This window comes from Callospermophilus lateralis, chromosome 18, assembly GCF_048772815.1.
Source record: "Callospermophilus lateralis isolate mCalLat2 chromosome 18, mCalLat2.hap1, whole genome shotgun sequence".
Lineage (NCBI taxonomy): Eukaryota > Metazoa > Chordata > Mammalia > Rodentia > Sciuridae > Callospermophilus > Callospermophilus lateralis.
Window position 1 is genome coordinate 15,161,837 of NC_135322.1, and position 27,501 is coordinate 15,189,337.

Consider the following 27,501-nt stretch of genomic DNA (forward strand, 5'->3'; position numbering starts at 1 on the left):
GACGGCGCGCGCGCACGTTGAGTTGCGCACCGTAATCTCACAAACGTAGTAGCCCTCCATTTGAGCCATGGCCAACTCCCTATAGAAATGCTCTTGAAAATCCTTCTTGCCTCAGGCTTGGGCCCCGGAGGCCGGATCCAGCTTGCAGACCTCCCCAGTTTCAAGTCCTGGACCCTTGTCCCCACCTTCCCCCCCAATTCCATGAGTATGGAACCATAAAGCTATTGTGCTCTGCCGGGAAATTCGGGATCGAGCCCAGTCTCCGTTAGGCTCCAGACTGGGGACAGAGGCGACCGCCCATGTGTGCCGTCATGAATTGTTTGTGTACTGATTCTGTGCACTGCAGGCGTGAATGCACAGACATGTACCATGAATGAGTGAGTGTATGTGCTGTGAGGACATACACATGTGTACACACGGGTATTCAGGCATGTGCACTGCCCCTGCACCGCCATGTGCATGCAGGAGCTGACACTTTTAAATGCATGTACTTTAAAGGTGAACAGCATGTGAGCTACGTAGCCTTCCTATGTAGACCTGCAACCTCTGCTTGTGGTCAAACTTTCAAGCACCCAGCAGAGTTCCACTATGGTTTGTAGCCCCACCCAGAACGGGAGCAGGGGGTGCCAGGGCACCCCCTACCTTCAGTAGAATCAAGATTGTTTGCATCTCATTTACATCCAGCCCTGGGCCATAGAGATGAAAACGGGGGTCCCATGGGTCCCCAGGATCTGAGGGCCCAGGGGACAGGGGGGTGGAGCCCGTTGCACAGTTCTGCAGCTAGGGCAGGAAGCGAGAGTGGGGAGGGGGAAGGCCACAGCCCTCAGAGGCAAGGCGGGAGCAGGGCTTGTGGGGAGGGAGGGAGGTGCCAGCGCTCCTAGCTCCAGCCCTGAGGCCCTGCTGGCCCCTGGGCACAGGCCTAGCTCAGGCCTCCAGGGATGGAGCTCGTGGACCCCGACATCTTTAACAAGGATCCCCGGGACCATTATGACCTGCTGCAACGGCTGGGTGGCGGCACCTATGGGGAAGTCTTCAAGGTGAGGAAGCCCCTTGGTCTCCATCACCCTCAAACCAGTGATCTTTAGTTTGAGAATCAATAAGGGATAGGGTGCAAGAGGGTCCCAGTCCTGGCCTTGTGGAGGGATATTGAGAAGGACTCATCGATGGAGGCGCCTAAGAGCCAACTTCCCCTTTTCCAGGCTCGAGACAAGGTGTCCGGAGACCTGGTAGCACTGAAGATGGTGAAGATGGAGCCTGGTGAGAGGGACCCAGAAACTCCTTCCCCAACCCACCCCCACCGGCTGGGGGGGTCCCGTTCCCTTCCAGTGACTCTCTGTCTGAAGCCACCTTTTTCTCCTGCCGCTCCTTGCAGATGATGATGTGTCCACCCTTCAGAAGGAAATCCTCATGTTGAAAACTTGCCGGCATGCCAACATCGTGGCCTACCATGGCAGTTACCTCTGGTGATCAACCTCAGGGACCCAGCCCAGCCCCTAACTCAGAGTCTTCACTTCTGATTAGACACCCCCTAACCTCATCCCCTGTCCTAACTTCCACTTTGACCCAGATACCCTAACCTGACTCCAACCTTGGACTCCCACTTTTAATTGGAGCACTCCCTAGGTTGATCCCCAGACCAAAGTCTCTGACCAGGTCACTCCTAACTTAATTCCAAATTCAGAACTCCCATTTCTGACTCAGGGTCCCCCAAATTGATCCCTTCATATTAACCATATCTGAAATCAACTCCCTTCAAATAAATCTCTCATCATTCTGCCCTTTGGGTTCCCCAGTTTTATTCTTCTCCTTTAATATGAACCCCTAAATTCTCTGACCTCCAAAATAATGTCTCTCCTGCCCCAATAATGACCTCAGTTCCCCAGATCTGACACCCTAGGCCTGTCTGTTCCATCTAAGCCTCCACAACCTGCATCTCAGCTCTGTCTTCTCAGAAAGCCTAGGACAGCAGAAGGTTGCCCTGGATTTGAAGCCCAAAGACTTAGGTCCAAATGGAATTGTCCAGAAAACAGATTTCCTGTCTGACCCCCAATTTCCTTCTCTGTAAAATGGGAATGAAACAGTCTTACTCTGGTGGGCAAGGGGAGACAGATGACACCCGTACATTCAAGTTCTAATTGAACTAGAACAAGACAGTGTACCAGGGGCTCTCTCCTATAAATAATAATATAGTTACTCTTGAACTTTCATAGGTTGCAGAAGCTCTGGATCTGCATGGAATTCTGTGGGGCTGGCTCTCTCCAGGACATCTACCAAGGTTAGAGGAGGAACAAGGGATCTAGGCCCCCTTGACCCTTCAAATCCAGCTTTCCTGTTCAGTGTCTCAGTATTTGGGTTCCTGGGAGCTGTCTTCCTGTTCCACGTTTCATGCAACAAGCCCCTCCCTGTCCTGGGCCTGGCCTGGAGGATGCTGAGGAGCCTGTGGTGACTGAGCAGGTGGGGACCCTGCTGTCCAGGCTCAGTCTTTCTGTATGCAGTGACGACACCCCCTGCCCCCCTCCTCCTTCCCTCGATGTCTCATCAAATGAGTGAATGGATTTCTGGTTCTCTTCCTCAGCCTGCCTTTTAGTCTCAGAAAATTTGAGAATGGGATGGGTGAGCCTCTGATGGCCATCACCTTTCTCTCTTTTTTTCCTTCTTCTCCTTTTTTTTTTTTTTGGTGGTGGTGCGCAGGGAACCCAGGGCCTGATGCATGCTGGGCAAGGGCTCTCCCACTGAGCTACTCCTCTCTGTATTTCTGAGTTTGCTTCTGTCCTCCATGATCCCCTGATTCCCTCTAGCTCAAGACCTCAAAGGTCAGAAAACGAAGGACCTAATTAAGAAGCTCTCAGGGGGCTGGAGGGTAGCTCAGGCGTAGAGGCTTGCCTGGTGGATGGAGGCCCGGGGTTCCATCCCCAGCACCGCAAAAAAAAAACCCTCCGAAGAGGGGGAAACTGAGGCCCACAGAGAGGAAGTGACTCACGCAACAGGTCTCTCAGGCCTGGTTTCTGTGCCTCCCCTATCTCTTGTCTCTATTGTCCCCTCTTTACCCCTCCAATGTCTCTCTCTTTCAAAATGTCTGTCATACCGCGTTTGGTCTCTGCCTGGCTCTTTCTATGTCTCAGTTGGCTCTGTCCCTGTTTCTGTCTGTCTCTGTCGCTCTCTGCCATTCCTCATTTTGCAGGCAATCACGTCACTCTCTTGTTGGGAGGCCTCCCAGGGCTCCTGTGTCCCTCTGAAGCCCCACTCTTCATGGCCTTTTGCCCTGGCCCTGGTCCACCCAAGCCGACCGGCCTTTCTCCGATGGCTTTTCTCCTCCCTGCTCTGTCCCCCCACTTGGCCATTTTTCAGCCCCAGAAACCGTCCTACCCACCCCCCACCCCTGCCCTTGCTATTCCTCTTCTCCCTCTGAGGAGGTCCCTCATGTCCCCCGCTGTCACTTTCGTAGCTTTATGACAAAGTAGTGTAAAATGTCATAGTCGTTCCTACACATATTTCCTGTTATCTTTATCGCTCTGTTTTCCTGTTTATTGTTTGTGAGCACATATATGGGTGCATACCCATGTGCATATATATAAAAATTTCCCCACTGGTGCAGGGGATTGAAGCCAGGGCCTGGCACATGCTTAGCAAGTGCTCTACCACCAAACCACAGGCCCAGCCCTATGTGCTGTGTGTTTTACTTGCTTATCATCTGTCTCCCCCACTGGAACATTCTCTCCACGAGGGCAGGGATGTGTCTCTTGGTCACGGCTGTGTCCTTAGATGCACACAGTAGACGTAAATAACATTCAGTGACTGTCTCCCTCTGGCCAGTGTCCCTGCATCACAATCTTTCTCCCAGCCTCTTGACCTCCCAGCCTCCCCTCGGCCTCCCCTCCGCCTCCCTTGGCCCTCCCTCTCTGACTTCCCACCTGTACTGTCCTGTGCCCCCTCCCTCTTGGGCACTCTCTCAGATGGTGTGGGTAGGTGGAGCCAGGGAACCCCCAACTCCACCCCCACTTCCTGGCTCCCTGTCCAACACCTGGCCTGGCCGGGGTGACCTTTGCAGTGACTGGCTCCCTCTCAGAGCTCCAGATCAGCTATGTCTGCCGGGAAGTGCTCCAGGTGAGGAGGGGGGGGCCTGGGGGCGGGGCTTGCTTCATCCCGCAGGCATTCCCAGCCCCCTTGTCTTCCTCCTCCCCAGGGGCTGGCCTACCTTCACTCACAGAAGAAGATACACCGGGACATCAAGGTGGTCTGGGGGTGAAGGTGACACTAGGGGTGGAGCTCAGGAGGTGGGAGTGGCTTTTGGGGGGTTCAGGGATAGGGTAGCTTGCCCTGTGGAGTGCAGGACCGGGAGATGGGGTAGCGTGGCTGGAGAGGGGGTCTGACAGCATTGCATCCTTCCTCTTGTCCCCAGGGAGCCAATATCCTCATCAACGATGCTGGGGAGGTCCGACTGGGTGAGTGTGGCTGTCGCGAGTGACAGGGAGCTAACTGGCACCCAGGGGTATTGACATGCTGTATCTCTCCCTCTGTCTCCAGCTGACTTTGGGATCTCCGCCCAGATTGGGGCAACGCTGGCTAGACGCCTGTCTTTCATTGGGACACCTTACTGGTGAGGGTTTCCCCCAGACTTGGGGGGTGTTCCTGCCCTGGCTCCTGGGACTCTCCTTCCAGCCTCATTCCCAGCCTGACTACCCCCAGGAGCCTCTTGGCTCTCCGCGTCTGTCTGTCCTTTTTCTGCCTTTTTCACTCTGTTTTTTTTTTAAGAGAGAGAGAGAGAGATTTTTTTAAAAAAAATATTTATTTTCTAGTTTTCGGTGGACACACACATTATTTTATTTGTATGTGGTGCTGAGGATCGAACCCAGCGCCCCCTGCAGCCAGGCGAGCGCGCTACCGCTAGAGCCGCATCCCCAGCCCCATGTTGGTCTTTATCCTGATCTTTTTCTCCAGGTCTATTTCTGAATTTCCTCAGCCTGTGGCTATCTCTGTGTTTCTGTCCCCCACCCCCATAGAATTACTTATTTATTTTTTGGGTGCTGTGGATGGAACCCGAGGCCTCACACATGCGAGGCAAGTGCTCTGCCCCTGAGCTGCACCCCAGCTCTGTTCCTGTGCCTCTCTCTCTTGTCCCTCGGTTGGTCTCTGTCTTCCCGTCTCTCTCTGCCTTTACCTCTTGATGTCCGTCTTTGTTTCTGTGGCCCCTCACCCATACGTTGCCTTCCCCTCCTGTTCTGCTCCACCCTGTGCCATCTCTGGCTCTCTGAGACTCTCTGCCCCCAGGATGGCTCCAGAAGTAGCTGCTGTGGCCCTGAAGGGAGGGTACAACGAGCTGTGTGACATCTGGTCCCTGGGGATCACGGCCATTGAGCTGGCTGAGCTGCAGCCACCACTTTTTGATGTTCATCCTCTCAGGTAGGCAGGTCCCCCTGGTCCCCCTGAAGGAGACGCCCGAGGGTCCCCCAGCACCGAATGCCTTTTCTTCAGCCACCGGGTCTGGCTCCCTTGGGGGTCTGAACCCCATGTGCTTCCCCTGCTATTCTAGAGTTCTCTTCCTCATGACCAAGAGTGGCTACCAGCCTCCCCGGCTAAAGGAAAAGAGCAAATGGTAAAGGAGGTTCATGTTGAGGGACAGGGTGGGCCGGGCCAGGGCTGGAAGGTCTGATGGGAGAGGCCTCTAGTCTCACCCCGGAACCTGGCTTCTTCCTCCAAGGTCAGCTGCCTTCCACAACTTTGTCAAAGTCACACTCACCAAGAGCCCCAAGAAACGACCTGGCGCCACCAAGATGCTCAGTGTAAATCCCCTTCCCTGAGAAGCAGCCCACCCGCTCCCCGGTTCTCCCAGCCCAGGATTCCTTCATTCATAGTTTAGTGCCACAGACCCCCGTGGCCCCTCAAAATTTCCCAGGACCACTCCAGACCCTCCAAATCATATCCCCCAGACTTTTCTGAAACCCCTGATTATTAGAACTCACAAATTCCCAAGGACACTAGGACCCACTCCTGAGAGTCCTCTGGAATTCCAAGGAAAGGCTGGTCTCATCTAAGGCCCCCCTGGAATTCTCCAGGCCTCCCTGGAGGGCCCTGTATTCTTCTAATCCCTTAAAGCTTCTCAGAGTTCCGCAGATTTCCTGCCTTCTCCCCCAGCAGGCCCCTTGGGCAGCTCTCAGGCCCTGTCCCCGCCCTTCCCGCCACGCCAGTCCTGGTCTACTGACTCCCTCTTCCTTCCCCAGCACCAGCTGGTGTCCCAGCCCGGGCTGAGTAGGGGCCTGATCCTAGATCTTCTGGACAAGATGAGGAATCCTGGAAAGGGGCTCCCCATTGCTGAGACTGAAGATGAGGATCCCGAGGTGAGGGTCCTGGCTGCCAAGAGGGCAGGACCCTCCTGGCCTCCACCCAGGCCCATCCCCTGCCGCACCTCCCTTAGGATGGATGGGAAGAGGGCGGGAGGCAGGGAGCTTGGCACAGGGCTGGGTGCAGAGGGTCGTGGGAGAGAGGAAGGCTCACGGCTGGACCCAAGCTGCTGGCGGGGGCTGCTTGGAGGCCATGAGCCCTGATTTGGCACCCTTCCACCCAGCCACCCCCTGCCATCCCTCGGCGTATCAGGTCCACCCACCAGTCCAGCTCTCTGGGGATCCCAGACGCAGATTGCTATCGTGAGTAGAAAATCCTACAGTTGGGGGACATCTGATAGATCCTATAATAGATCCAAGAGACCCCCTTTGCCTACCATCAGGCCACCAGAGACCCTTATCACCATCTGATCTCACAAGAGACCCAAAGAACCTCATCAGAGACCCCAAAGAACCTTATCACCACCTGACCCACATAACAACCATAGAGACCCCCACCCCTCCGAACTGCAAACAGACCTCATGAGGCCTCCCATCCACCAAGGAGACCTCAGGAATCTATCAGAATCCCTGATACCCCAAATGGATTCTTTTTTTTTTTTTTTTTTTGTACAAGGGATTGAACTCAGGGGCGCTTAACCACTGAACCACATGCCCAGCCCACAAATGCATTTTGAAAACACGCTATAATTACTTTGAGTTCTTCTATCTCTCTGATCCCAAATACTGACCCCCAAAGGGAGACCTCTATAAGCCAAGACCCTTCCTCTAAGGGACAGTACCAACCCCTGAGATCCTGACTCTAACCTCCCCCTTCTTCCTCTTCCCTCTGCCGTCTTGCTGCCTGCTCCTGGCTCACGGTTATCTTCCTCACCCGTGCCCAGGGAGGCACATGGAGTTCAGGAAGCTCCGAGGAGTGGAGCCCAGACCCCCAGCCGACAGCACTGTGAGACGCCCTCCCCCTCCCCGAGAGCCCCCTCCCCTGGGCATGGCTTACCCTTCCCTATCCCACAGGCTCGCCTACAGCCACCCGCAGACTTCAGGAGCAGCAGTCCCAGGTCAGGCCCCCTGGGGTGGGAGGGGAGGGCACTGGGTGTACCTGGGAGCTGCCTGAAGCTCATGCCTGTCACTCTTCAGGAGCCACCTGTCAGAGTCCGATGATGATTACGACGATGTGGACATGTGAGAAGCCCAGCCCCAGGCCCTCTCTGCAGCCCTAGCTGCCGACACATGCCCAGTTGACCCTACCTTCCTTACCCCTGGTCCTTGAGCCCTGACCTGACCCCCAGCGCAGCCCCTACCTGCCCTCACCCCAGGCTTTGCCCCAGTTCCCTCCAGGATGTCACCTGCCCCAGTCACACATCTTTCCCCACCTATCCGCTCAGCCTGGTCCTTCAGCCAATCCCAGATGTAGCTCCCAGATGGGTGGGTCCAGCCCCTGGAGCACCCCCGACATCAACTCAGCCCTAGCCCCAGCCTCAGGACCTGATCCTTTGGTGTCTCTCACCCAACCTCTAACTAAAACTCAGTTCCTGAAAAATTTCCCCTGAGCCCCAGACCCAGAGCTGCACCCCAGTGTCACTCCACCTTCCCCAAGCCCCGGCCTAGGGCAGCCCCAAGGCCCATCCTCAGGCCCTCCACATATCTCGTGTGCAGTGGGGGCAGTCGCAGAGTGAGACCTGCATCCCGCCAGGGCAAGCTGTCTGTCACTGGGCTTCAGGGAGTCAGAGGCTCCATGTGTGGCCAGTGCTTCCCGTCCCAGGGTTGCTGTCACTGTGGCTCTTGGTCCTGTAGTCCTCAGCTCCAAGGAGACTTCCTTCCCTTGGAGCTGAGGCCCCCTTCCCTCCTGGCCTCCCAGCCCCAGGCCTTAGCCTTTCCTGCACCCCGCCCACTTCCCCCCATTGTGTTACAGCCCCCCCTCTGCAGAGGACACTCCCCCGCCACTGCCCCCCAAGGTAAGGCCCTGCAGGCCGGTAGCCAGGTCCTTAGATGCAGGGACACTGGGCTGTCCGGGGCTGGGAGTCTGGGAATCCTGGACAGTGGATCCATTCAGACCTAGGTGTCCCTCAACCTAGGGATGGGGTATTTAGCTTGGCTTCGTGGACACTGGTCAGTAGCTGATCCTAGGAGTGCCCTGCCACCCCCAGCATTAACCTTTGGTTTCTGGAGTGCGTTGCTGTCTGGGGATGGGGTGTCCAGGGGAAGCCGGGGTCAGATGCAGGACATGGTGGGGAGGGTCAGAGCCGTGGCTGGTGCGGTCTTGGGGGAGGTAGGGTTGGGTGGAGAGGGGTCCTCTCTCTGAGATCATCTAATGTATGTCCTCCGTGTTCTTCTCCTGTCTCCAAAGCCCAAGTTCCGTTCTCCATCAGATGAAGGTCCTGGGGTAATGGGGGACGAGGGGCAGCTGAGCCCAGGGGTGCTGGTCCGGTGTGCCAGTGGACCCCCCCCACGAACCCCCCACCTTGGTCCTCCCCCAGCCACCCGCAGCCCCCACCTCACTGCCCATTCAGGTAACAGGGTGGACCAGGAATGGAGGGTGAGCAGGGACGGGGGTCCTGGGGCTAATTTCCTCCCACCCCCTCTCAGAGCCCTCACTCTGGAACCCAGCTTCCCGGGAGCCTGACCAGCCCCCACTGCTGCCCCCTAAAAAGGAAAAGATGAAGAGAAAGGTGAGGCCAGCTGTGTGCCTTGGGAGGGGGCCGGGACGCCCAGGCGGTATGGGGGGGCGTTGAGAGGACTAATAATCATAACGAGGGACATTTGTTGTTGAACACTTCTCTTCTTCTGTGCCGAATGCTGATACCTTGTCTTTCCGTAGTATAACCCTTCAGAGAGACAGGCAGTCATCACAGGTCAATGCAGTCCCAGCCATTCAGAGGGTGGGGCAGGAGGAGCATGAGTTTGTGAGTTTGAGGCCAGCCCTGGCAACCGCGTAGGGAGGCTCCAACTTACACACATAAGAAATAGATATCCCAAAGGTAGAGATCATTGCCCATTCACGGATGGGGAAACTGAGGCACAGGGCAGGTAGGTAGCTTGCCCAGGTGGTTTATATAGCAGTGCCCCTGATCCATGGGGGTTATGTTCTAAGACCTTCACGGGATGCCAGAAACTATAGTATCAAACCCCACATATGTATTTTTCTTATATACACAAAATTATGATGTTTAATTGATGAATTAAGACACAGTAAGAGATTAACAACTATAATAATCGACTAGGATAACTTGAACATTACACTGTAGTGAAAGTTGTATGAAACTTGTGATTTCTTCTTTATCCCTGGAATTTTTCATGTCATGTTTCTGGACCATGGCTGGCCATGGGTATCTGAGACCATGGAAAGCAGACCGGGAAGTGGGTGAAGAGGCAGAGGTGGGGTTTGATCCCTGGCACTCTGACGACAGAGTCTTAACCACTGCATCTTCCTGTACCCCGCTCACTTTGGCTGGATCTGCCGTCGGCCCCTCCACGGCCTGCCCAGGGATGTGCCCTTCTCGTAAAGCTGTTCAATGGCTGTCCCCTCCGGATCCACAGCACAGCAGCCTGGACACACCCCTCCACCAAGGGTGGGTCTTTCCTAGAGTCTGGCAGGGCCTGGGGTGGGGTGGAGAGCCAAGGGGTGAGGCCCCCCCACCCCCCCACAGAGGAGCTTTAATGGCAGCTCGAGGGCAGGGACAGGGGAGGGTCTTGGTGGGGTGGGAGTGGCAGGATGGAATTACAGTGGAGACCGCAATTGCATTTGGCTTTGAGGATCCAAGAGGGGAAGAAGAAAGAGGAGTTGAAGAGTTAAAACTGGAAAAATTAGAGTTTGGGGGTCAGGGTACCCAAATCTCACAGAAAGGATAGAGTTTTGGGGACAAGATGGATGTACAGAAGGTCAGCTGGAGGTTCATGATAGACTGTGGTCAGCATTTCGTGGTTAGGAGCTTTAGAGATCAGAAAGCTACAGAGAAGAAGAGTTTGGGATCAAAGATGTAGAGACAAGGGGTCAAAGTTAAAGGAATAGCGTCAGAGTTCAGGGGTGATGCTGGACAGATAAAGTTGCAGTTGAGGTTGTCAGAGTTTGGAGATCAGTGTGAAGACAGATTAGCAGCTGGAGGTCAGAACTGGGGCAGGCTATCTGGGGAGGCAGGTCTAAGGTTGGGGGAAGAACTAAGGAGACAGGGCCAGATTCTGTATGTCAGAGAAGAACCACTTGAAAGTGGCAAGTCACTTTCACTTTCTCAGGGGACCCTGAGACTGGCTTAAGGGACTGGGCAGGGTTTGAGCTCAGATTGGGGGAAACAAAGGCTGGGATGAGAGATAGAGAATAAAGGGCTAGAGCTGCAGCCTCAGGGCCAGTGTTTGGGTTCAGACAGGCGGGGATCTGGGAGGTCCCCAGGATGAGGTAGGTCCCAGTGTCCTCCCTGTCTGTCCTTTCCAGACCAGCACCTGCTCCTGGGGGCTGAAGAAGGCATTTTCATCTTGAACCGGAATGATCAGGAGGCCACGCTGGAGATGGTGAAGGACGGGACAGCCCCAAGGGTTGGGCAGGGCTGGGGGTGGGGGGCACTGGGGTGTTACAGGAGCCATCTCCCCATCCTCTGCAGCTCTTTCCTAGCCGGACCACCTGGTTATACTCCATCAACAATATCCTCATGTCCCTCTCAGGTCTGTCTGTGGGTTGTGGGGAGAGGCGGGTTCAGAAATTAAGGGCCAAGGGTCAGGGGGTTGGGAGGTAGATGAGCAGAGCTTAAGAAAATTTAGGCTGCCCTTGAACTGAGCCATGGCTTCAAATCCCACCCAGTTTTCCACCTTGGACATAAGGCAAGAGCCTCAGTTTCCTCGTGTGTAAAACAGAGCTGGCGCTAGGCCTCAAGTCAGTCTTGAGGTAATTTCTACAATAAATTAGTGTTTAAATAGCTTCAATATTCAAATGGTCATCAGAAGTTATTCTGACTTTATTAAAATAAAACGAGCAAGTTATAGATTTTTAAAAATCTGTGTCATTGTTTTGTAAATATTTTGTGTAAAAGAATTGCTAGTCTTGAGAGAAACACCAAGTCAAATAGGATTCATGAGCCACTTAATGTCACATCTGTTATAACAGACTTTAGAATTTCTAGATTTTTTTTTTTCTTAAACTTTAATATGTGTAACTCCATCTTACTGGTTAAGTGTTCACAGTTTAATTTCTTACGTGGCCACAAGTACTATGAGGGTAGGGAACATATTCAGTACTTTTTACCGGAGCCAAGTACAGCACCTGGCCAACTCTAGGCCTTTAAAATGAGAAAGCAATGAATGAAAGGCGCTCTCTTTGTCTGAACAAACTCCCACAATTTGCAGTTGTGGGAGTTTCAGACAAAGGTCTGGGGCCCCGTGAAGCAATGGGGGGAAGAGGTGGTAGCGGGGTCCTATAACTGCTTCCCCCCACATACACACACACTGCAGGAAAGACCCCCCACCTGTATTCTCATAGCATCCTGGGCCTTTTGGAACGGAAAGAGACCAGAGCAGGAAGCCCCATCGCTCACATTAGCCCTCACCGGCTACTGGGAAGGTAACAGCCCCCAAACGACACCCCAGGCCCTGTGATCTCCCCTCCCCCTGTTGTTCCCACCCATTCACACCTACCTTCTCTTCCAGGAGAAACATGGTCTCCACCAAGATCCAGGACACCAAGGGCTGCCGGGCGTGCTGTGTGGGTGAGCCGGAACCCAAGGGGCGTGCCGGGAGGCGGGGCGTGCCGGGAGGCGGGGCGTGCCGGGAGGCGGGGCGTGCCGGGAGGCGGGGCGTGCCGGGAGGCGGGGCGTGCCGGGAGGCGGGGCGTGCCGGGAGGCGGGGCGTGCCGGGAGGCGGGGCGTGCCGGGAGGCGGGGCGTGCCGGGAGGCGGGGCGTGCCGGGAGGCGGGGCGTGCCGGGAGGCGGGGCGTGCCGGGAGGCGGGGCGTGCCGGGAGGCGGGGCGTGCCGGGAGGCGGGGCGTGCCGGGAGGCGGGGCGTGCCGGGAGGCGGGGCGTGCCGGGAGGCGGGGCGTGCCGGGAGGCGGGGCGTGCCGGGAGGCGGGGCGTGCCGGGAGGCGGGGCGTGCCGGGAGGCGGGGCGTGCCGGGAGGCGGGGCTTGGGCTACATCCTCTCTGGAAGATTGCAGAGTTCGTGCTTTGGGCCTCGCGGGAGGAGAGCTGGGAGGAGAAGGAATTGAACCTGACCCATCCTTGCCCACCCCCACAGCCGAGGGTGCTACCTCCGGGGGCCCATTCCTGTGCGGGGCGCTGGAGACCTCCGTGGTCCTGCTCCAGTGGTACCAGCCCATGAACAAGTTCCTGCTGGTCCGGGTAAGGGACTTGGGACTCCGGGTACTGTGGACTCTGGACAGGCAGTGACTAGGGCCTTCCACCCTAGGAGCTTAGGTGGAGAGCTCCCTGAAGCCCCGCCTCCATAGAGGCCCCGCCCACCCCTCGCACTAAACAGGGCTTCTTGATTCTTAAGCTCCGCCCTTCACACCTGGCCCCAAGGATTTCTCAGACTCTGTGCCCAGCCCCAGATTTCTAAGGAGATCCCATTCAGGACCAGTTGCTTTCTTTGAATATCTAAGAAGACAGGATTTTACTGTCCTTAAGGCCCTGTACCTTGGGGGTCCCTGCCTATCTCCAAGTTTCAATCAAAGCCACACATACTCTGAAGCCACACCCCTCGTTTTCTGAGGAGGCCCCAAACACTCTGAGGCCTCTGACACCTTGAAATTTCCAGATAGCACCTCTCAAGGCTGTGGGCCCAAGATATACTTCATAAGTCCTAGGCCTGCGCAGGCGCTGTGGTGCACGCCTATAATCCAGCGACTCCGGAGGCTGGGAAAGGAGGATAGCAAGTTCGAGGCTAGTTTGAGTAAATTGGCCAGACTTAGCGAGACGGTCTCAAAATTAAAACAAAATAGGAAGGGCAGAGGCTGTGGCTCAATGGTTGAGCGCCCCTGAGTTCAGTCCCCAGTGCGACAAAAAAAAAAAAAAAAAAAAGTCCCTAGCCTTATAGCAACGCAAGCCACTCCCTGCTCCCACTGATCCCGCCCCTGCCCTGTGGCCAGCAGCAGGTGCTGTTTCCACTGCCCACGCCTCTGCCAGTGTTCGCGCTGCTGACCTCGCCAGGCTCTGACCTGCCGGCCGTGTGCATCGGCGTGAGCCCGGGCCGGCTGGCGAAGTCAGTGCTCTTCCACACCGTACGCTTCGGTGCACTGTCCTGCTGGCTGGGCGAGATGAGCACCGGTGAGTGGGTGGAGCTGAATGGGCGTGGGCGGGGCTTATCTTGAGGCCCTACTGACCCAGGAGTGGGACAGTGGGTTTTATTTAAATGGTGAGATTTTCAGGATGGGGCTTGGGTGGTGGGCGGGGCCTGGCCTAATTGCAGGGGACTTGAGCGCTGCCTAGTGAGACCCTGGTCTTTGGGGACCATGTGGGAGAACAGAGAACCGGGTGGAGTTTTTTCTTGACTCCCGTCCTCTAGAGCACAAGGGAGCAGTGCAGGTGACCCAGGTAAAGGAAGACATGGTGATGGTGTTGATGGATGGTAAGAGCCCCTGCCGGCCCTCGCTGTTTCCCTGTCCAGGAACCCTGAGCCCCTCCGGGCCGCGCCCCACGGCTCCCCACCCCCATTTCCTTCTTGGCTTTTCACACTGAATTTATTGCCTGCTCATCAGCGATGCCCTGCGCCCTGCCCTCGGTTCTTAACACCCTCGTTCTACTTGGCCAGGCTCCCTGAAGCTGGTGACGCCAGAGGGGGCCCCAGTCCGGGGACTTCGCACATCTGAGATCCCCATGACCGAACCGGTGGAGGCCGTGGGTATGTGCAGAGGTGGGGGCTCCTGGGGGCGGGGATGAGGCTTGAGTGAGCCCCAGGGGTAATGGCTGCTGCTTCTCTCCAGCTATGGTCGGGGGCAGGCTGCAGGCCTTCTGGAAGCACGGAGTCCAGGTGTGGGCTCCAGGTTCCGACCAGGTAAGCTCCTCCCCTCCACGCCAATCGGCCTGCCTCGGTCAGGGTCATCACTGACATCTAAACATGGGCTTGGCGTCTTGGATGGAACCTTCCTCCAGTTTCAGTGCAGTCAGAGCCCCTTCTCTGCCCCACGGTCTCCCCAAGCCCAGTCTTACCATAACCATGTGATACTGTGCAAGGGAGTTTCCTTCTCTCTGAGCCTCTGAGCCCTGACTGTAAGGTGGGGGCCAAGAGCCTGGACCAGAAGCCTGCACTGGAACCAGCTGAGTGACCTTAGACACATGACTTCACTGTCCTGTGCCCCACTGTCCTCCTTTGGAAAATGGAGGGGAAGTGGGGCTTATCTCATAGAACACGGTATCAGGCTCTACCCTTGCATTTTAATGTTTTGTTTAATCTTTACATTAACCAATCAGATAGGTTCTAAGATTTTGCAGGTTAGTAATCTGAGGCACAGAAAAGTTAAGTAACTTGCCGAGGTCACACGACTGGTACCTGGTGTTGGATCTGATGGCAGACACACAGAAACCTCTTCTTGTTCTCCTTAAGGGAGACGTGTTGGTGGGGAGTGGGGAGGGGTCTTCTGTCACTGACACACTCATTTTCTCCCCAGCTGCTGCAGGAGCTGAGAGACCCAACCCTCACCTTCCGTCTGCTTGGCTCCCCCAGGTACAGTGGTGGGGAGGGGGATAGAAGGTCCAGAGAGGGAGCTTCTGACGTGGAGAGGGCTTCCTGAGGTGTCACAGCCACCCACACCTTTTTTGAGGGGACACAAGGGGGATTGAACTCAGGAGCACTTGACTACTAGCCACATCCCCAGCCCCATTTTGTATTTTACTTAGAGACAGGGTCTCACTGAGTTGCTTAGTGCCTCGATTTTTGCAGAGGCTGGCCTTGAACTTGCAATCCTCCTGCCTCAGCCTCCTGAGCCTCGGGATTACAAGCCACCCATAACTTTGACCTGGACAGTCATGTCTTCCTGCTTCCATCCCTTTTCCCACAGTTTACTCCCTGCACAGCAGTCAGGGGGCATTTTCATTTTGTATTTTTATTTTAACTTTTAAGCCATTAAAATAATCATTTTAATTTTTATTTTGACATAAACTTAAATTTGCAAGAAGTTGGAAAAATAATACAAAAAAAGAATTCCTGAATCCCTTTCACTCAGATTCCCCAAAGAGTAACTTTAAAAAAAAAACAAACAAAAACATCATTTTTGTTTTATCCATTTTTTTCCCCCTTTGATCCTGAGGACTGAACCTAGGGCCCCTCACATATAAGGCGCATGCTCCACCAGGGAGCACAGCTCCAGTCCCCTTCCTCTCTTTTTATTCTTATTTATTTAGTTAGTTATGGGGATTAGCCCCAGGATGCTCTTTATCATTGAACTATATCTACTTTTATTTTTTATTTTGAGACAGGGTCTCACTAAATTGCTTAGGGCCTTGCTAAGTTACTGAGGCCTCAACCTCCAAGTCAGTGGGGTTGCAGGTGCGCACCACCACACCTGGCACCTTTTTATTTATTAATATCAGCATCATCTCATGGATTTCTATTTCACTATTCATCCTGTAATCTATTATAATTTTTTATCTTGAGGCACAAATAGTCTCGGATTTAGCCAATGGGAGGCCCTGTAAGGGGCTCCATTTTTTTTTTTTTTAGATAAAGGAATTTTAATTATCAATCCTTTCAATGGTTACATAGTTCAGAATTTACATTAAGATAATGATTGGGGCTGGGGCTCAGTGGTAGAGTGCATGTCTAACACGTGTGAGGCGCTGGGTTTGAGCCTCAGCACTACGTAAAAATAAATAAATAAAATAAAAGTATTGTGTCCATCTACAACTAAAAAAAAATTAAAAAAAAAGATAGTGACTGCAAAAGGTTGAATGGATATGGATATAGAGATATCTGTTTTTAACAGCTTTACTGAGATATAGTTCTCATAGCATGTTCCCTGTGCTGGGGGGGCCTTTTAACAATCCAGGTCTGACCATCTCACTGTCTCTCTGCTTCAAATCCTCCCGAGGCCTCAAGGGAAACACTCAGTCCTGGCCTCAACCCACAAGTCCAGCCACACCCAGCCTCTCCTCATCAAAGGCTTTGCACATCTGTTCTCTCTGCCCAGAACACTCTTTTTTGTGTGTGTGTGGGAAGATGGGGGTACAAGGGATTGAACCCAAGGACACATAACCACTGAGCACATCCCCAGCCCTTTTTTTTTAAATTATATTTTAGTTGTAATTGGAGACAATATCTTTATTTATTTTTTTGTGCTGCTGAGGATCAAACCCAGGGCCTCACACGTGCTAGGAGAGCACTTTACTGCTGAGCCCCAACCCCAGCCCCCCCCAAGCCCTTTTTATATTTTATTTAGAGGCAGGATCTCAGTAAGTTGCAGAGGCTGGCTTTGAACTTGGATTGTCCTGCCTCAGCCTCTGGAGCTGCTGGGATTACAGGCGGGCACTTCTGCATCTGGCCCAAAACTCTCTTTCTTGTTCTTTTACCGAATTCCCTTCTGAACCACCTCAGGCTCCCCTGTACATTCTTTGGGGGAGCCTTACCTGTCCTCTTGGGATGAGTTTCTCTGCCATGCACCCCCTGATTCTTTGCACCCATGTGATCATTGATTTCTGTTGCCCTCCCTTAGATGGCAGGCTCCACAACCGTAAGTGTGGTCATTGTTCCCCCCAGCATTGGGCCGCAGGTCCCTATTATCTTGTGAATGAACAGATGACCTGCTTCTCCCTCCCCAGGCCTGTGGTGGTGGAGACGAGACCAGCGGACGACCCCACTGCCCCCAGCAACCTCTACATCCAGGAATGACTCTACAGGGTCTTTTCGGAATGGGTCCCTGCATCCACCTCTCCAAAGTACACACTAGTGGTCATGTCATAGCCTCATCTTCTAATAAATGTGACTTTAGCCTCTGCGGTCATCTTGTTTTTCTGGGGGGAGGCAGAATTTCTGGGTGTCCTCTCCCCCCAAATTTCAACAACCCAACAGTGATGCCAGGGGTGTAGCACAGATTTTATTTCTCCAGTGCAAGGTCACCTCGCCCTCAACTTCCTTGAGGGCAGGGGCTGCGGGCTTTCTGTGAGTAAGGCACTTGAGGTAGGGAGGCCCCCGCCTCAGCTGAGCTGGTCCTCGTACTGCTTGCGGAAACAGTCGCCGGCCGGGAAGAAATCCCAGCATCTCTCCTGGTACATCTTCCAGACATAGGACTCCTGGGTTGGGGGAGGAGAAGAGTCCTTTGGTCACGTCTTGATATTGACTTAAGCTTTCTACTGTCACCTTTCATTGGCCTGATAACGTCCCTGCCCATTGTCGTTCATTAGCGCCCCTTACCTGACCCGTGTGTTCCGTTTCGTCCTTGTTTATCAGGTACATCAGGAAAAACCTGAGGGAGGGAGGACACAGGCCAGAACCGCTCTTACCTTCTGATTGGCTGGCGGGGAACCCCACCCACGTGGACGCCACACCCCCTTCCCTAACCCGCCCCGACTCAGTAGCCCACCCCTGGGCCACTGGCCACGCCCCCGCCCTCCCGATTGGCCAGCGGGCCTGCGCTCACATGTAATTGGCCAGGTTGTGCTCCTCCAGCGTGTGGGTCTCAAATCCGTGCGGAGTCGTGTCAAAGTAGTCGCTGCCTATTCCGCAGATGAAGCACTTGGTCTGTAGGTGGTGAGAGACAGCAGAGTTGAGGCCCATTTGGCCACCCAGCATCCCATAATCCCTCTGGGTCACCCCAGAAATGACCCACCTCCATATCCTCCTTCACTTGCTCTTGCTGGTCTCGGAGCTCACCAAAGGCATCGATAATCAGACCTGGGGAGGCAGAACGCAGGTCAGGCAGACCCAGTTCGGACTCCTCCTAGTCCCAGCTACCTACCTTTGGGCCGGGCCTTCTACCCCCTAGCTCCCCACTCTCACCCTACTGGCTAAGAAGAATAAAACTAGGTGTTTATTAAGCACTTACTACAAAACACTTAAAAGGTATGGACTTAATTCTCATGCAACCCGATGAAGTTAAGCACCATTAATACCCCCATTTGGCAGATAGAGAAACTGAGGCCACTTGCCCAGAGTTTCATATAGAGAGAATGTTTCAGAGCTGAAACAGGAATCCACGAGACTGGCTCGTGGTCTGCACTCTTAGCCATGGAGCATCTGGGCATTGAGTGTCCACTCCCACCCACCACCTCAGCCAGCACTGACCTTGGATGATGGCCAGCAGGATGATGATGACGAAGAAGAAGAAGGTAATGTCGAAGACCACCCGGTAGAGCTCGTATTCGTCGCCCGCTGGGTCCTCAATCTCGTCCCCGATGCCTCCGCCAGCCCGGACACCCACATACATGTGAAACAGGTAGCACTGGGGATGGGGGGCATGTGGTCACTCACTCCACTGTGCAGTGGTCATTCACTGAGTACCAGCCAAGGCCCTGGGCTAGGCCAGGCTGGACACCAGCAGTGACAGTGACAGCCTAGAGCCAGTCCTCTAAGGGCTCGTAGATACTGCTTCAGTGACAGCCCAGAAACGGTCAGGGCTATAATAGGCAGGAACAGGTCGAGGCCAGGCCTGGGGGAGGCAGCCATGTGATGAGTGTGAGCTGGAGAAGGACAGGAAGCCTCCAGAGCTCGCTGAGCTCCTGACCCCTTCTCGGTGATCAGTGAGGCTTCCTGGAAGGGGGACGCGTGTGAGTGGAACCTGAAGGAGGTGTGAGGTGCGTGGCTGGTGGGAAAGAGGGTTCCAGGAAGAAAACCACAGGTGCAACATCACAGTCGGGGAGGAAAGGCTCAATCTTGCAGACGGAGGGTGCAGCTCAGGGGAAGAGCACGTAGCCCTCCGTGTGCAAGGCCCTGGGTTCCATCCCCAGCACTACCAAAAATAAATAAAATCTTATTCCCATGGGGAACTGAGAGGTTTGGTGGGTTGAGATGTGGATTTGCTCTGGGCAACAGCAGGGGACAGGAGCAGGAGAGAGATGCTCAATAAAACAGAGTCTGGTCACATGGGCACTACAGGCCCAGGCCCAAGCAGTGGTCAGGGCGGGCTTCCTGGAGGAGACAGCATTTGAGTTGAAAGGTGAGGGGTCATGTGAAGGGATGTGCATGTTGTGCCTGGGATGGGGGCACCGAGAGAGATCAAGTGCAAAGGGACTGAGTCAGGAGGAAACATATGGTCTTAGAGAACTGAAAGAGGAACAGGCAGCCAGAAAGTAAAAAGCAAGAGGGATTGTGGTTAGACTTACATAGAGTAGACTCAGGATTTACCCCTTGCCCCCGCCTTTGTAAGCCATAATGAGGCTTAAGTAAGAGCTAAAATCACTGACTGATGGGAACAAAGCTGTGGGTGGGAGTGCCAGTCTTACAGGGCCTCAAATGTCAGGAGGAGCTGGATTTACAGGTCATTTCCTGAGATAATGCCCTGAAATGATTCTTTTAATTGTGTCCCTGCCTCTAGTAGGTTAAAGCCAATTTGGGTTATGATCACTGTTATTAGAATAGAAGAAAAAATATAACTATCTTCACGCTAGTACTTTTATTTAGGAGCACTTAACCATGGAGTCACACCCCCAGCCCTTTTTATTTTTTATTTTTTGAGACAGGTTCTCATAAGTTGCTTAGGGCCTCACTAAGTTGCTGAGGCTGGCCTCAAACTTGCAGTCCTCCTGCCTTAGCCTCCCTAGCTGCTGGGATTACAGGTGTGTGCCACCACAATCTTGGGCATGCTGGTGTTTTAATTACAGGTTGATAGTGACTAACATCTACGTAATCTTAATGCATGTCAGGCACTATTCCAAGCTTTTTTTCCCTTGGTGGTGCTGGGGATGGAACTCAGCACCTTGCACATGCTAGGCAAGTTCTCTGCCCCTGAGCTGCACCTGCAGCCCAGTAACACATAGTTTTAACGTCTCAAATAATATCAAAACCACGGCTAATATCTGGGGAGCACTAACTGTGGGTCTGGCACCTTAGACATATCAGCCATCCGAGCTGTCTCGAGCCCAGCAGGCAGCTGCTGCTAATAACCCCCTTTACAGACAGGAAAACAGAGGCCAGTGACCTGCGGGGGGTGGGGGTGGGCTCACCGTCATCATATCGTCACACTTCATGTCGGGCTCGTCCTCGTCCTCACTCTTGTTGTAGAACTTGCGGAAGAAGTTGAAGGCCACCACGGTGTACAGGTAGACCACCACAGCCAGGAGGCCCACGGTCATCACCAGCTGGGGGCAGGCAGGGGAGGCTCAGCCCACAGGCCTCGATGCTCCCTGGGCACAGCCCGCCCTGCCCTGCTCCTGCTGGTCCCCAGCCGCCCCATCCCCACAGCTCCACCCTGCTACACTGCCACCCTTGTCCCTCCCAGGTCCTCTCCACCACACCTGCTTCCCGTTGTGGGTGACGGAGGAAAGGATGGTGCGCAGCGTCTTGACTCCCATGGCGATGTCCAGGAGGTGAGCGGCAAAGAAGAAGTTGTTGTAGTGGCCCAGGACGGACATCACCATGTACCAGCCCAGGTACAGGAAAGACTGCGGGCACAGGGCGCCTGGGTCAGGGAGCCTGCAGGCGCTGAGGGACTGGGCTGCCCTCCCTGGGGAGCGGGTGTGTGGAGGGCTGGGGGCCTCTGAGCTGGGGACCTCGGGGGCAGCGGGGACCCTCTGCAGAAGGCAGGGTCTGGGTTCCAAGCTCACCCCGAGGAAGCTCAGGGCTGAGAAAGTACCTTAGGATCACAGGGGCTCAGGAGTCACCCTGAGGGTGGGGACATAGGACTGGAGCCCCCCCCCCACCGCCCCACCCTGCTGGGCCCTCCCCCACGGCCCCTCCTCACGTTGTCCGTGAAGATGACACCGAACTTCCAGATCTGGTACTTGACATCGATGGACATGAGCCTGTGCAGGGGCGAGGAGGGCCGGGATGGCGGGGTGCCTGGGGGGCGGGCGGCCTCCCCTTCCCACCCAGGCCCCGGTCCCCCCCGCTCACCAGGTCAGCAGCCCTGGGGGAGGGTCCGGCTTGCGCTCGTTGTGCGCTGTGATCTCCAGCGTGGCCAGGTCCATGCCCAGCAGCTCCGCAATCCGCTCCCGCCCAAAGATGTCCCCGTGTTTGTCCAGAACCTGCGCGAGAGTGTCAGACCCTGCGATGTGACTAGAGGAGCGGGTGTCACGGTCCCTGGGAGATTCAGGAGACACTCTGAACTTGGTATAAGAAATGGGGGCGCTGGGCTGGGGCTCAGTGGCAAGGCGCTTGCCTAGCATGGGGGAGGCGCTGGGTTCCATCCTCAGCACCGCGTAAAAAAAATAACAAATAAAATAAAGGCATTCTGTCCATCTACAACTACAAAAAAAAAATTTTTTTAAAGAAATTGGTGTACATTTTTCTGAGGAGAAGGGCCGGAGCTTTGTTCAGATAATCACAGTGAGGGATCAGCACGATAAAGGTGCAGCTGATCCAGCAGCCAAATTAGTTGGGATACTTTATTATTTTAGGCAGGCAGGCAGGGAAACCTCTATAATTGGGCCACGTCATCATCTATGAACCTGTTCCCCCCTCATTCACACAGCCACACGGGCCTCCTCCACGTTCCTTAAACCCACCAGTGCATTCTTGCCTGAAGGACTTTGTCCTGACTGATCCGTCACCTAAGACACTCTTCCCCCAATTTCCACCTGGCTCACCTCCTCAATTCCTTATGAATTAGTATGACCTTTTCTGAACCCGTTACATAAAACAGCAACCTCCCCTGGCCAACACACAGGCATGCTCCCCACTCCTCTTGTCTGCTTTATTTATTTGGGGCATTGGGGTGGAACCCAGTGCCTCACACACACAGGGTAAGCACTCTGTCACTGAGCCACATCCTAGCTCTGGGACTTCGTTATTTTTTCCACAGCTCTTATTACCATCTGCACAATATCTCTCTTTGCAAATAAAGTGTCAGAATCACTGTTTTGTTTACTGCTGGAACCCAGTTTCCAAAAACACTTCCAGCACACAGTAGCTACTCAATAAACTCTACTAAGTCAATCAATGATAAGAACAACCTTCACTTATCTTTTGTTTTATATGTGCCTTCTGCTTGTGTACTAGGACATACAATCTTTACAACAATCTTGTGGGGTCGGCCCTGTTATTCCTCCACATTTTGTTTTTATTTTATTAAAATTTTTTTTAGAGCTAGGGTCTTGTCATGATGCCCAGACTGGCCTGACCTCCTGGGCTCAAGTGATCCTCTTGCCTCAGCCTCCTGAGTAGCTGGGACTCCGGGATTACCCATTTTGAATGTGAGGGAAACCGAGGCACAGACAAGCTAGGAGTGGAAAAGCAGGCAGCTCTGAACCCTGAGCTTTCATCAGCGCTGCTACCCTGCTCCTGCTCAGCCCCGTTCAGCGAGCGCTCACCCCGCGCCAGGGGCTCTGCCCTACGTGGTCACCTCGTGTGAGCGGGAAGCGTGACTATCATGCCCCGTGTCCCCATGGCAAACCCATGCTCCTCAGAAAGGCAATGGCCCTTGCCCAAGGTCACGCATGAAGCAAGTCTTTGGCAGGCTAGGATGCCCCGGTGGCAGGAAGGGACCCAGCCCAGAAAGCCCTCCCGATCCACGTCCTCACCTTCCGCTTGACAAACTTGTCCCAGTAGTTGCTGGGGAAGGACCTGCCAAGAGAAAGCACCTGTGAGATGTTCATAGAGAGGCTGGGAGCCTCCCGCCGGGCCGGAGAGACAGGAATCCCAGTGCTGTTCGCCTTAGACTGACCGTTATCCAGGCTGGCCCTGAACTCCTGGCTCCATGGCCCCAGCCTCCGCCCCACAGGAGCTGGGACTGGAGACGGGCACCACCTTCCCAGCCTGTGCTTTTCCCACAGAGGACCCTGCTCAGTGGGGACCCTGCTGCCATGTTTGGTGGAGCCCTGGTGAGGCAGGGGGCTTGTATCCAGAGCCAAGCATGCAAAGACACCAGAACTGCTCCGGGGGAGGCTCTGGGTGGTGACCAGCAGGGACAGCCACATGCTGCAGGGGAATGGCGCACTTCCTCCGGCTGCTTCATACACTGTGCTTGGTGATTCTGGACCTGGGTTTACCAGCTCTCCCAGTGACAAGCCAGAGAGTGCGAGGTGGGAAAGGGGGTGAGGGTGGGGTGGCTAGGAATCCGGGGACCTGCACCTAGATGACGTGTCCAGTTCTGCACTTCCTACTCCTCTGGATGCTCGGATTGTCCTGGTCGTGTCCAGAGTGAGCCCGTCAACCTCCCAGCATGTCACCATTTCCCACGGAGCAGGATCTTGCTTTCTAGCTCAGTAAAATAGCCTCGGCTCATTTTTTGCCTGGCTCCTTCTTTTTTTTTTTTTTTTGTTTTTGTTTCTTTTTTCCTCTCTCTTTTCTTTCTTTTAAAGATGTTTGTATTTATTTATTTATTTATACATACATACATACCAGGGGCTGCATCCAGAGCCCTCCAACACTTATCTACGTCCCCAGTCCTTTCTATTTCGATGGGGTCAGAGCAGTCTCCTTCTACCTGGCTCATTTGCTAAGTTGCCCAAGCTGGCCTCAAATTTTGTGGGGTTTTTTGGTCCTGGGAATTGAACCCAGGGGGGTTTTACCACAGCCCGTGTTATTAATCATTTTGAGACAGAGCCTCGCTGAGCTGCCGAGGCTGGCTCTGAACTCACAATCCTCCTGCCTCAGCCCCTGAGCCGCTGGGAATTTCTTTTCTTTTTTCTTTTCAGTACCCGGGATTGAGCCCGGGGGCACCCTACCACTGAGCTACACCCCCAGCCCTTTCTCTTTGAGACAGGGTCTCACTAAGTTGCTTAGATTGGCCTTGAACTTGCACTCCTCCTGCCTCATCTCCCAAATCCCTGAGATTCCAGGTGGGCGCATGGAGCCCAGCTCACGTTCTTATTTACTGTTCGTGGTACTGGGATGGAACCAGGGCCTCGCCTCTGCTCACCAGGTGCTCTGCCACTGAGCTACACCCGGTCCCTGGTTTTCTTACTCCAGAGATGAGCCCCTAATAGTGCAGCTGGCTGGGGGTGCAGCAGGCAGCCAGAGTCCCCTCACGGCCTCGCACATCCTCTTTCCCTCCCTGGGTCCAGGCTAAAAACCCAATGAGCTCTTATTTCCCACTCCCAGCACCTGGTGAGAAAGGCCCCCAGGATGAGGCTTAAAATACAGTCCCACTGTACACACATTGGCCCACGCCCTCCAGGGTGGCGCCCAGGAACCTCCATGTGCCTTCAGAATGCCCCAGAGGAACTTTTTTTTTTTTTCTTTTGTGGTACCAGAAATGGAACCCAAAGCCACATGTGTGCCAGGCGAGCACTCTACCACTAAGCCACATCCCCGGCCTCCCCTGGGGAACTTGATGCATGGGGAATTCTATTTTATGGGGAATAAAACCAGGCGTGGGGAGAAGCGTCGCGGGGGCTGGAACCTGCTGTCCTGAGCTCTGGGCCTCCACCCCCTGCCCACCCTGGGCGGGCTGGGCCTTACGGTGTGTTGAGCACCAGGCGGTCCCACTGCCCCTTCACGTCGTCATCCTCTGGCTGCTCTGTGATGTAGAGACCGTCGAACTCCAGCTTCCGGGCCAGCTCCTTCTCCCGCTTGAAGATCACCAGGGGCACCTAGATGGTGGAGGGGGACAGAGGGCAGGTGTTAGGGTCTCGAAAGACCAGGGTCTGCAGAAGCCAAGAGGTCCCGCTAGCATCTGCCCAGAGGCTGAAGGGGCCTCCCCAGGATGGTCAGGGCTGAGACAGGAGGTGCAGGCAGAGGGTCACGTCAGGAGGGACCAAAACAGAGGGGCTGGGGAGACCCAGCAGGGGTGCCTGGTGCAAGCCGGGGCTTCTACTCGGACCTTAGGCAGGTGGGAAGGAATGGACGTGGGGCCGGGCATTGCAAGCTGTGGGAACAGCACTGCCAAAGCGCAAGGTCAAGAGAACTCTTGTTCATTTAACAGTAACAAGATTTATGAAAACTGCCAGACCTCATGGAACCCAAATGGACCCATCATAACACACACCCGTGAGGCACTGAAAACCTCAGGCACCTGTGGCGTCAGAGCCCACATCCTGTTGACATCCATGTTATGTCCAAGACCCCAGGGACCCCTAGAGGTCGTAGTTGACCAACTGACCAACGCGCAGAAAGCAACATTCCCAATGACAAGTTTGCTTCCTGACCCAGAAATCATCACAGTCGCACAAGCACGGTATGGAAAATTCTAGACTTGGCTTCGCGGCTTCCGTTCCCAGTTCAAATGCCATCCTTGTTGAAGACCTCAATCCTGCACCCAGTGCCTCAATCTCCAGCCCTCTGTCCTCACCACTGTGACAGCCCCTGCCCCTGTCCCCGCCCCAGCATCCCCACTCCCTCCAAAGCTCTGCCCCAGGACCACGGTCATGGCCCACCTTGAGGCAGTTGTAGCCGATGATGCAGAGAAAGGCCACCAGTGTATGCAGCAGGCTCAGACACCGCAGCGCAGGCGCCATGTAGCCCGTGCTCTCCTCCAGGAAGTAGTACACCATGTTCTCATCCTCGTCGTCCTCCGCCTCCTCCCCTGCTCCCGAGCCCCAGCCAGAGCCTCCACCAGACCCTGCACCCATCAGGTCCCCAGCTGCTGACCCCTCCATGTCGTCCTCCCCTGGTGGAGAGTCTGAGACCTGAGGAGGGGAGAGGAGTCCATCAGGCTGGGGACTCTGGTATCCTAGCACCTCGTCTGCCACAGCCAGAACCCGCTAACACAATTAACAGCCTCCATTCCTGAGGCTGGATTGGGCCCCTATCAGGATCACAGGACTGTCAATCAAGATGGAGGGGAGGGCCCAGGGCTGAGCTTGAAAATCAGACTGTCCTGGGAATGTGCCCATTGAACTGAGCGACAAGAGGACCAAAAACAGAATTGGTTTTTTTTTTTTAATATATATATATATTTATAACTTTATTTAAATTTTTTAATGTGGTACTGAGGATGGAACCCACTGCCTCACCTGTTCTAGGCAAGCACTCTACTACTGAGCCCCAGCCCCAAATTGGTTCATCTTGATAGCAGAGTCCTAAAGAGACTGACCCAAATGACACTAACAGAGATGACTGGTAGCAATTGCTCAGCACTTTCTATATTCCAGGTACTGGGCTAAGTGCTTTGCACATACTAATCATCTTTTAATCCTCACAGCTCTAACTGGTAGACACAGTGACCAGCCCATTTTGCAGATGAGGAAACTGAGGTTAAGCACCTGGCCTACCATCACGCAGCCTCTCTGGCTTGCCTTTCTGTCCTGTTGTTTAGACCCCTGGGAAGATCCCTTGTCCTTCAGGAGGCCTGGTTCTTAGCCCTTGCCGTTCCTTAGACCCTGTGAGTTGCCCACTTGAGCCTCCCCATGAACGTCTCTTTTGGGGACATGAAAGCAGCAACTGTGACTGAGTCAGTGAGTGGCCCAGAGGGAAGGGTCTGCACCTGAGCACAGGGCGGGCAGGTGGCAGAGCTGGGCCAGGAACACAGCTCCAGCTGGCTCCTGCTCTGACACCTGTGGACACTCGGGCCTCCTGCCCAGAAGGACCCAGAAACCACAGCCCACCCCTCTGGGGTCCCGAGATCCACTGTCCAGGCCCCAAGATCTTAGGGTCCCTAAGAATGCTGAGCCCGACACCCTGTCCCTTTGCGGCGGGGGCTCTGGGAAGCTATGGGGGATGGAGCCTCCCGCCCCACACGGCCAGCACCTTGTAAAACAGCAGGATGAAGTTGATGGCAAACGCCAGGAAGAGGGCAAGGAAGCGCAGCGTGTAGAAGTTCCGGGAGAGGTAGTTCTGGAAGGGAGAGAGGGAACTCACAGCCCCGCTTCTTTGCTAGAGAATCCATCCCATCACTTACCCACAATCAGAGCACCCCGTTGCTCAATAGTTGGTGCCACAACTTCCTGCTTATTAAGTACTTGCTGTATACCAAGACCTGGGCTAAGAGCTTTATATAAAATATTGATTAATTCTTATAACCCTATGAAGTGGGTACTGCTCTTACGCCCATTTTACAGATGAAGAAACTGAGGACCAGGGAGGTAGTGTCTTGCTGAAGCCCACATAGCTAAAGAGTGGCAAATCTAGGATTGTGAGTGGTGTGCATGCACACGTGCACAGGCACTGGAATTGAACTCAGGGCCTTGCACACGCTAGGCAAGTGCTCAGTTGCTAAGCTACGT

At 54.5% G+C, this 27,501-nt stretch overlaps 2 protein-coding genes across 5 annotated transcripts in view; one reads left to right on the plus strand and one right to left on the minus strand.

Annotated features, from left to right (window-relative positions):
• Positions 1-930: 930 nt before the first annotated feature.
• Map4k1 (mitogen-activated protein kinase kinase kinase kinase 1) lies at positions 931-17,188 on the plus strand. Its single transcript, XM_076839061.2, has 31 exons — positions 931-1,037; positions 1,200-1,257; positions 1,373-1,463; positions 2,211-2,275; positions 4,049-4,104; positions 4,184-4,231; positions 4,400-4,442; positions 4,525-4,597; positions 5,269-5,400; positions 5,531-5,593; positions 5,699-5,780; positions 6,219-6,335; positions 6,563-6,641; positions 7,223-7,284; positions 7,353-7,396; positions 7,476-7,520; positions 8,251-8,293; positions 8,686-8,848; positions 8,925-9,007; positions 9,823-9,907; positions 10,765-10,841; positions 10,931-10,991; positions 11,775-11,883; positions 11,970-12,028; positions 12,551-12,654; positions 13,404-13,578; positions 13,817-13,879; positions 14,063-14,152; positions 14,235-14,305; positions 14,919-14,974; positions 17,065-17,188. Exons 1-31 carry the CDS (start codon positions 939-941, stop codon positions 17,132-17,134), a joined length of 2,466 nt encoding a protein of 821 aa, XP_076695176.1. The 5' UTR covers positions 931-938; the 3' UTR covers positions 17,135-17,188.
• A 129-nt stretch (positions 17,189-17,317) lies between these two features.
• Ryr1 (ryanodine receptor 1) overlaps positions 17,318-27,501 on the minus strand; it is a 113,578-nt gene continuing 103,394 nt past the window's right edge. For all 4 annotated transcript variants that reach the window (XM_077105867.1, XM_076839060.2, XM_077105866.1 and 1 more), the window contains 13 exons: positions 27,026-27,112; positions 25,714-25,965; positions 24,800-24,930; positions 22,918-22,960; positions 21,293-21,423; positions 21,141-21,201; positions 20,695-20,841; positions 20,404-20,538; positions 18,527-18,683; positions 18,072-18,136; positions 17,883-17,983; positions 17,657-17,708; positions 17,318-17,535 (listed from right to left, as the gene is read on the minus strand). In XM_077105867.1, coding sequence (XP_076961982.1) covers positions 17,440-17,535; positions 17,657-17,708; positions 17,883-17,983; positions 18,072-18,136; positions 18,527-18,683; positions 20,404-20,538; positions 20,695-20,841; positions 21,141-21,201; positions 21,293-21,423; positions 22,918-22,960; positions 24,800-24,930; positions 25,714-25,965; positions 27,026-27,112 — 1,458 coding nt within the window. In that variant the 3' untranslated portion in view covers positions 17,318-17,439. The remainder of the gene's footprint in view (positions 17,536-17,656; positions 17,709-17,882; positions 17,984-18,071; positions 18,137-18,526; positions 18,684-20,403; positions 20,539-20,694; positions 20,842-21,140; positions 21,202-21,292; positions 21,424-22,917; positions 22,961-24,799; positions 24,931-25,713; positions 25,966-27,025; positions 27,113-27,501) is intronic.

Bases quoted from the DNA above. Each gene is read 5' to 3' on its own strand.
- Map4k1 (XM_076839061.2), top strand. From the start codon at position 939: ATGGAGCTCGTGGACCCCGACATCTTTAACAAGGATCCCCGGGACCAT. The intron at 4,443-4,524 runs GTGAGTGTGGCT...CTCTGTCTCCAG, and splicing joins TGCTGGGGAGGTCCGACTGG to CTGACTTTGGGATCTCCGCC. The intron at 10,992-11,774 runs GTCTGTCTGTGG...CACACACTGCAG, and splicing joins TATCCTCATGTCCCTCTCAG to GAAAGACCCCCCACCTGTAT.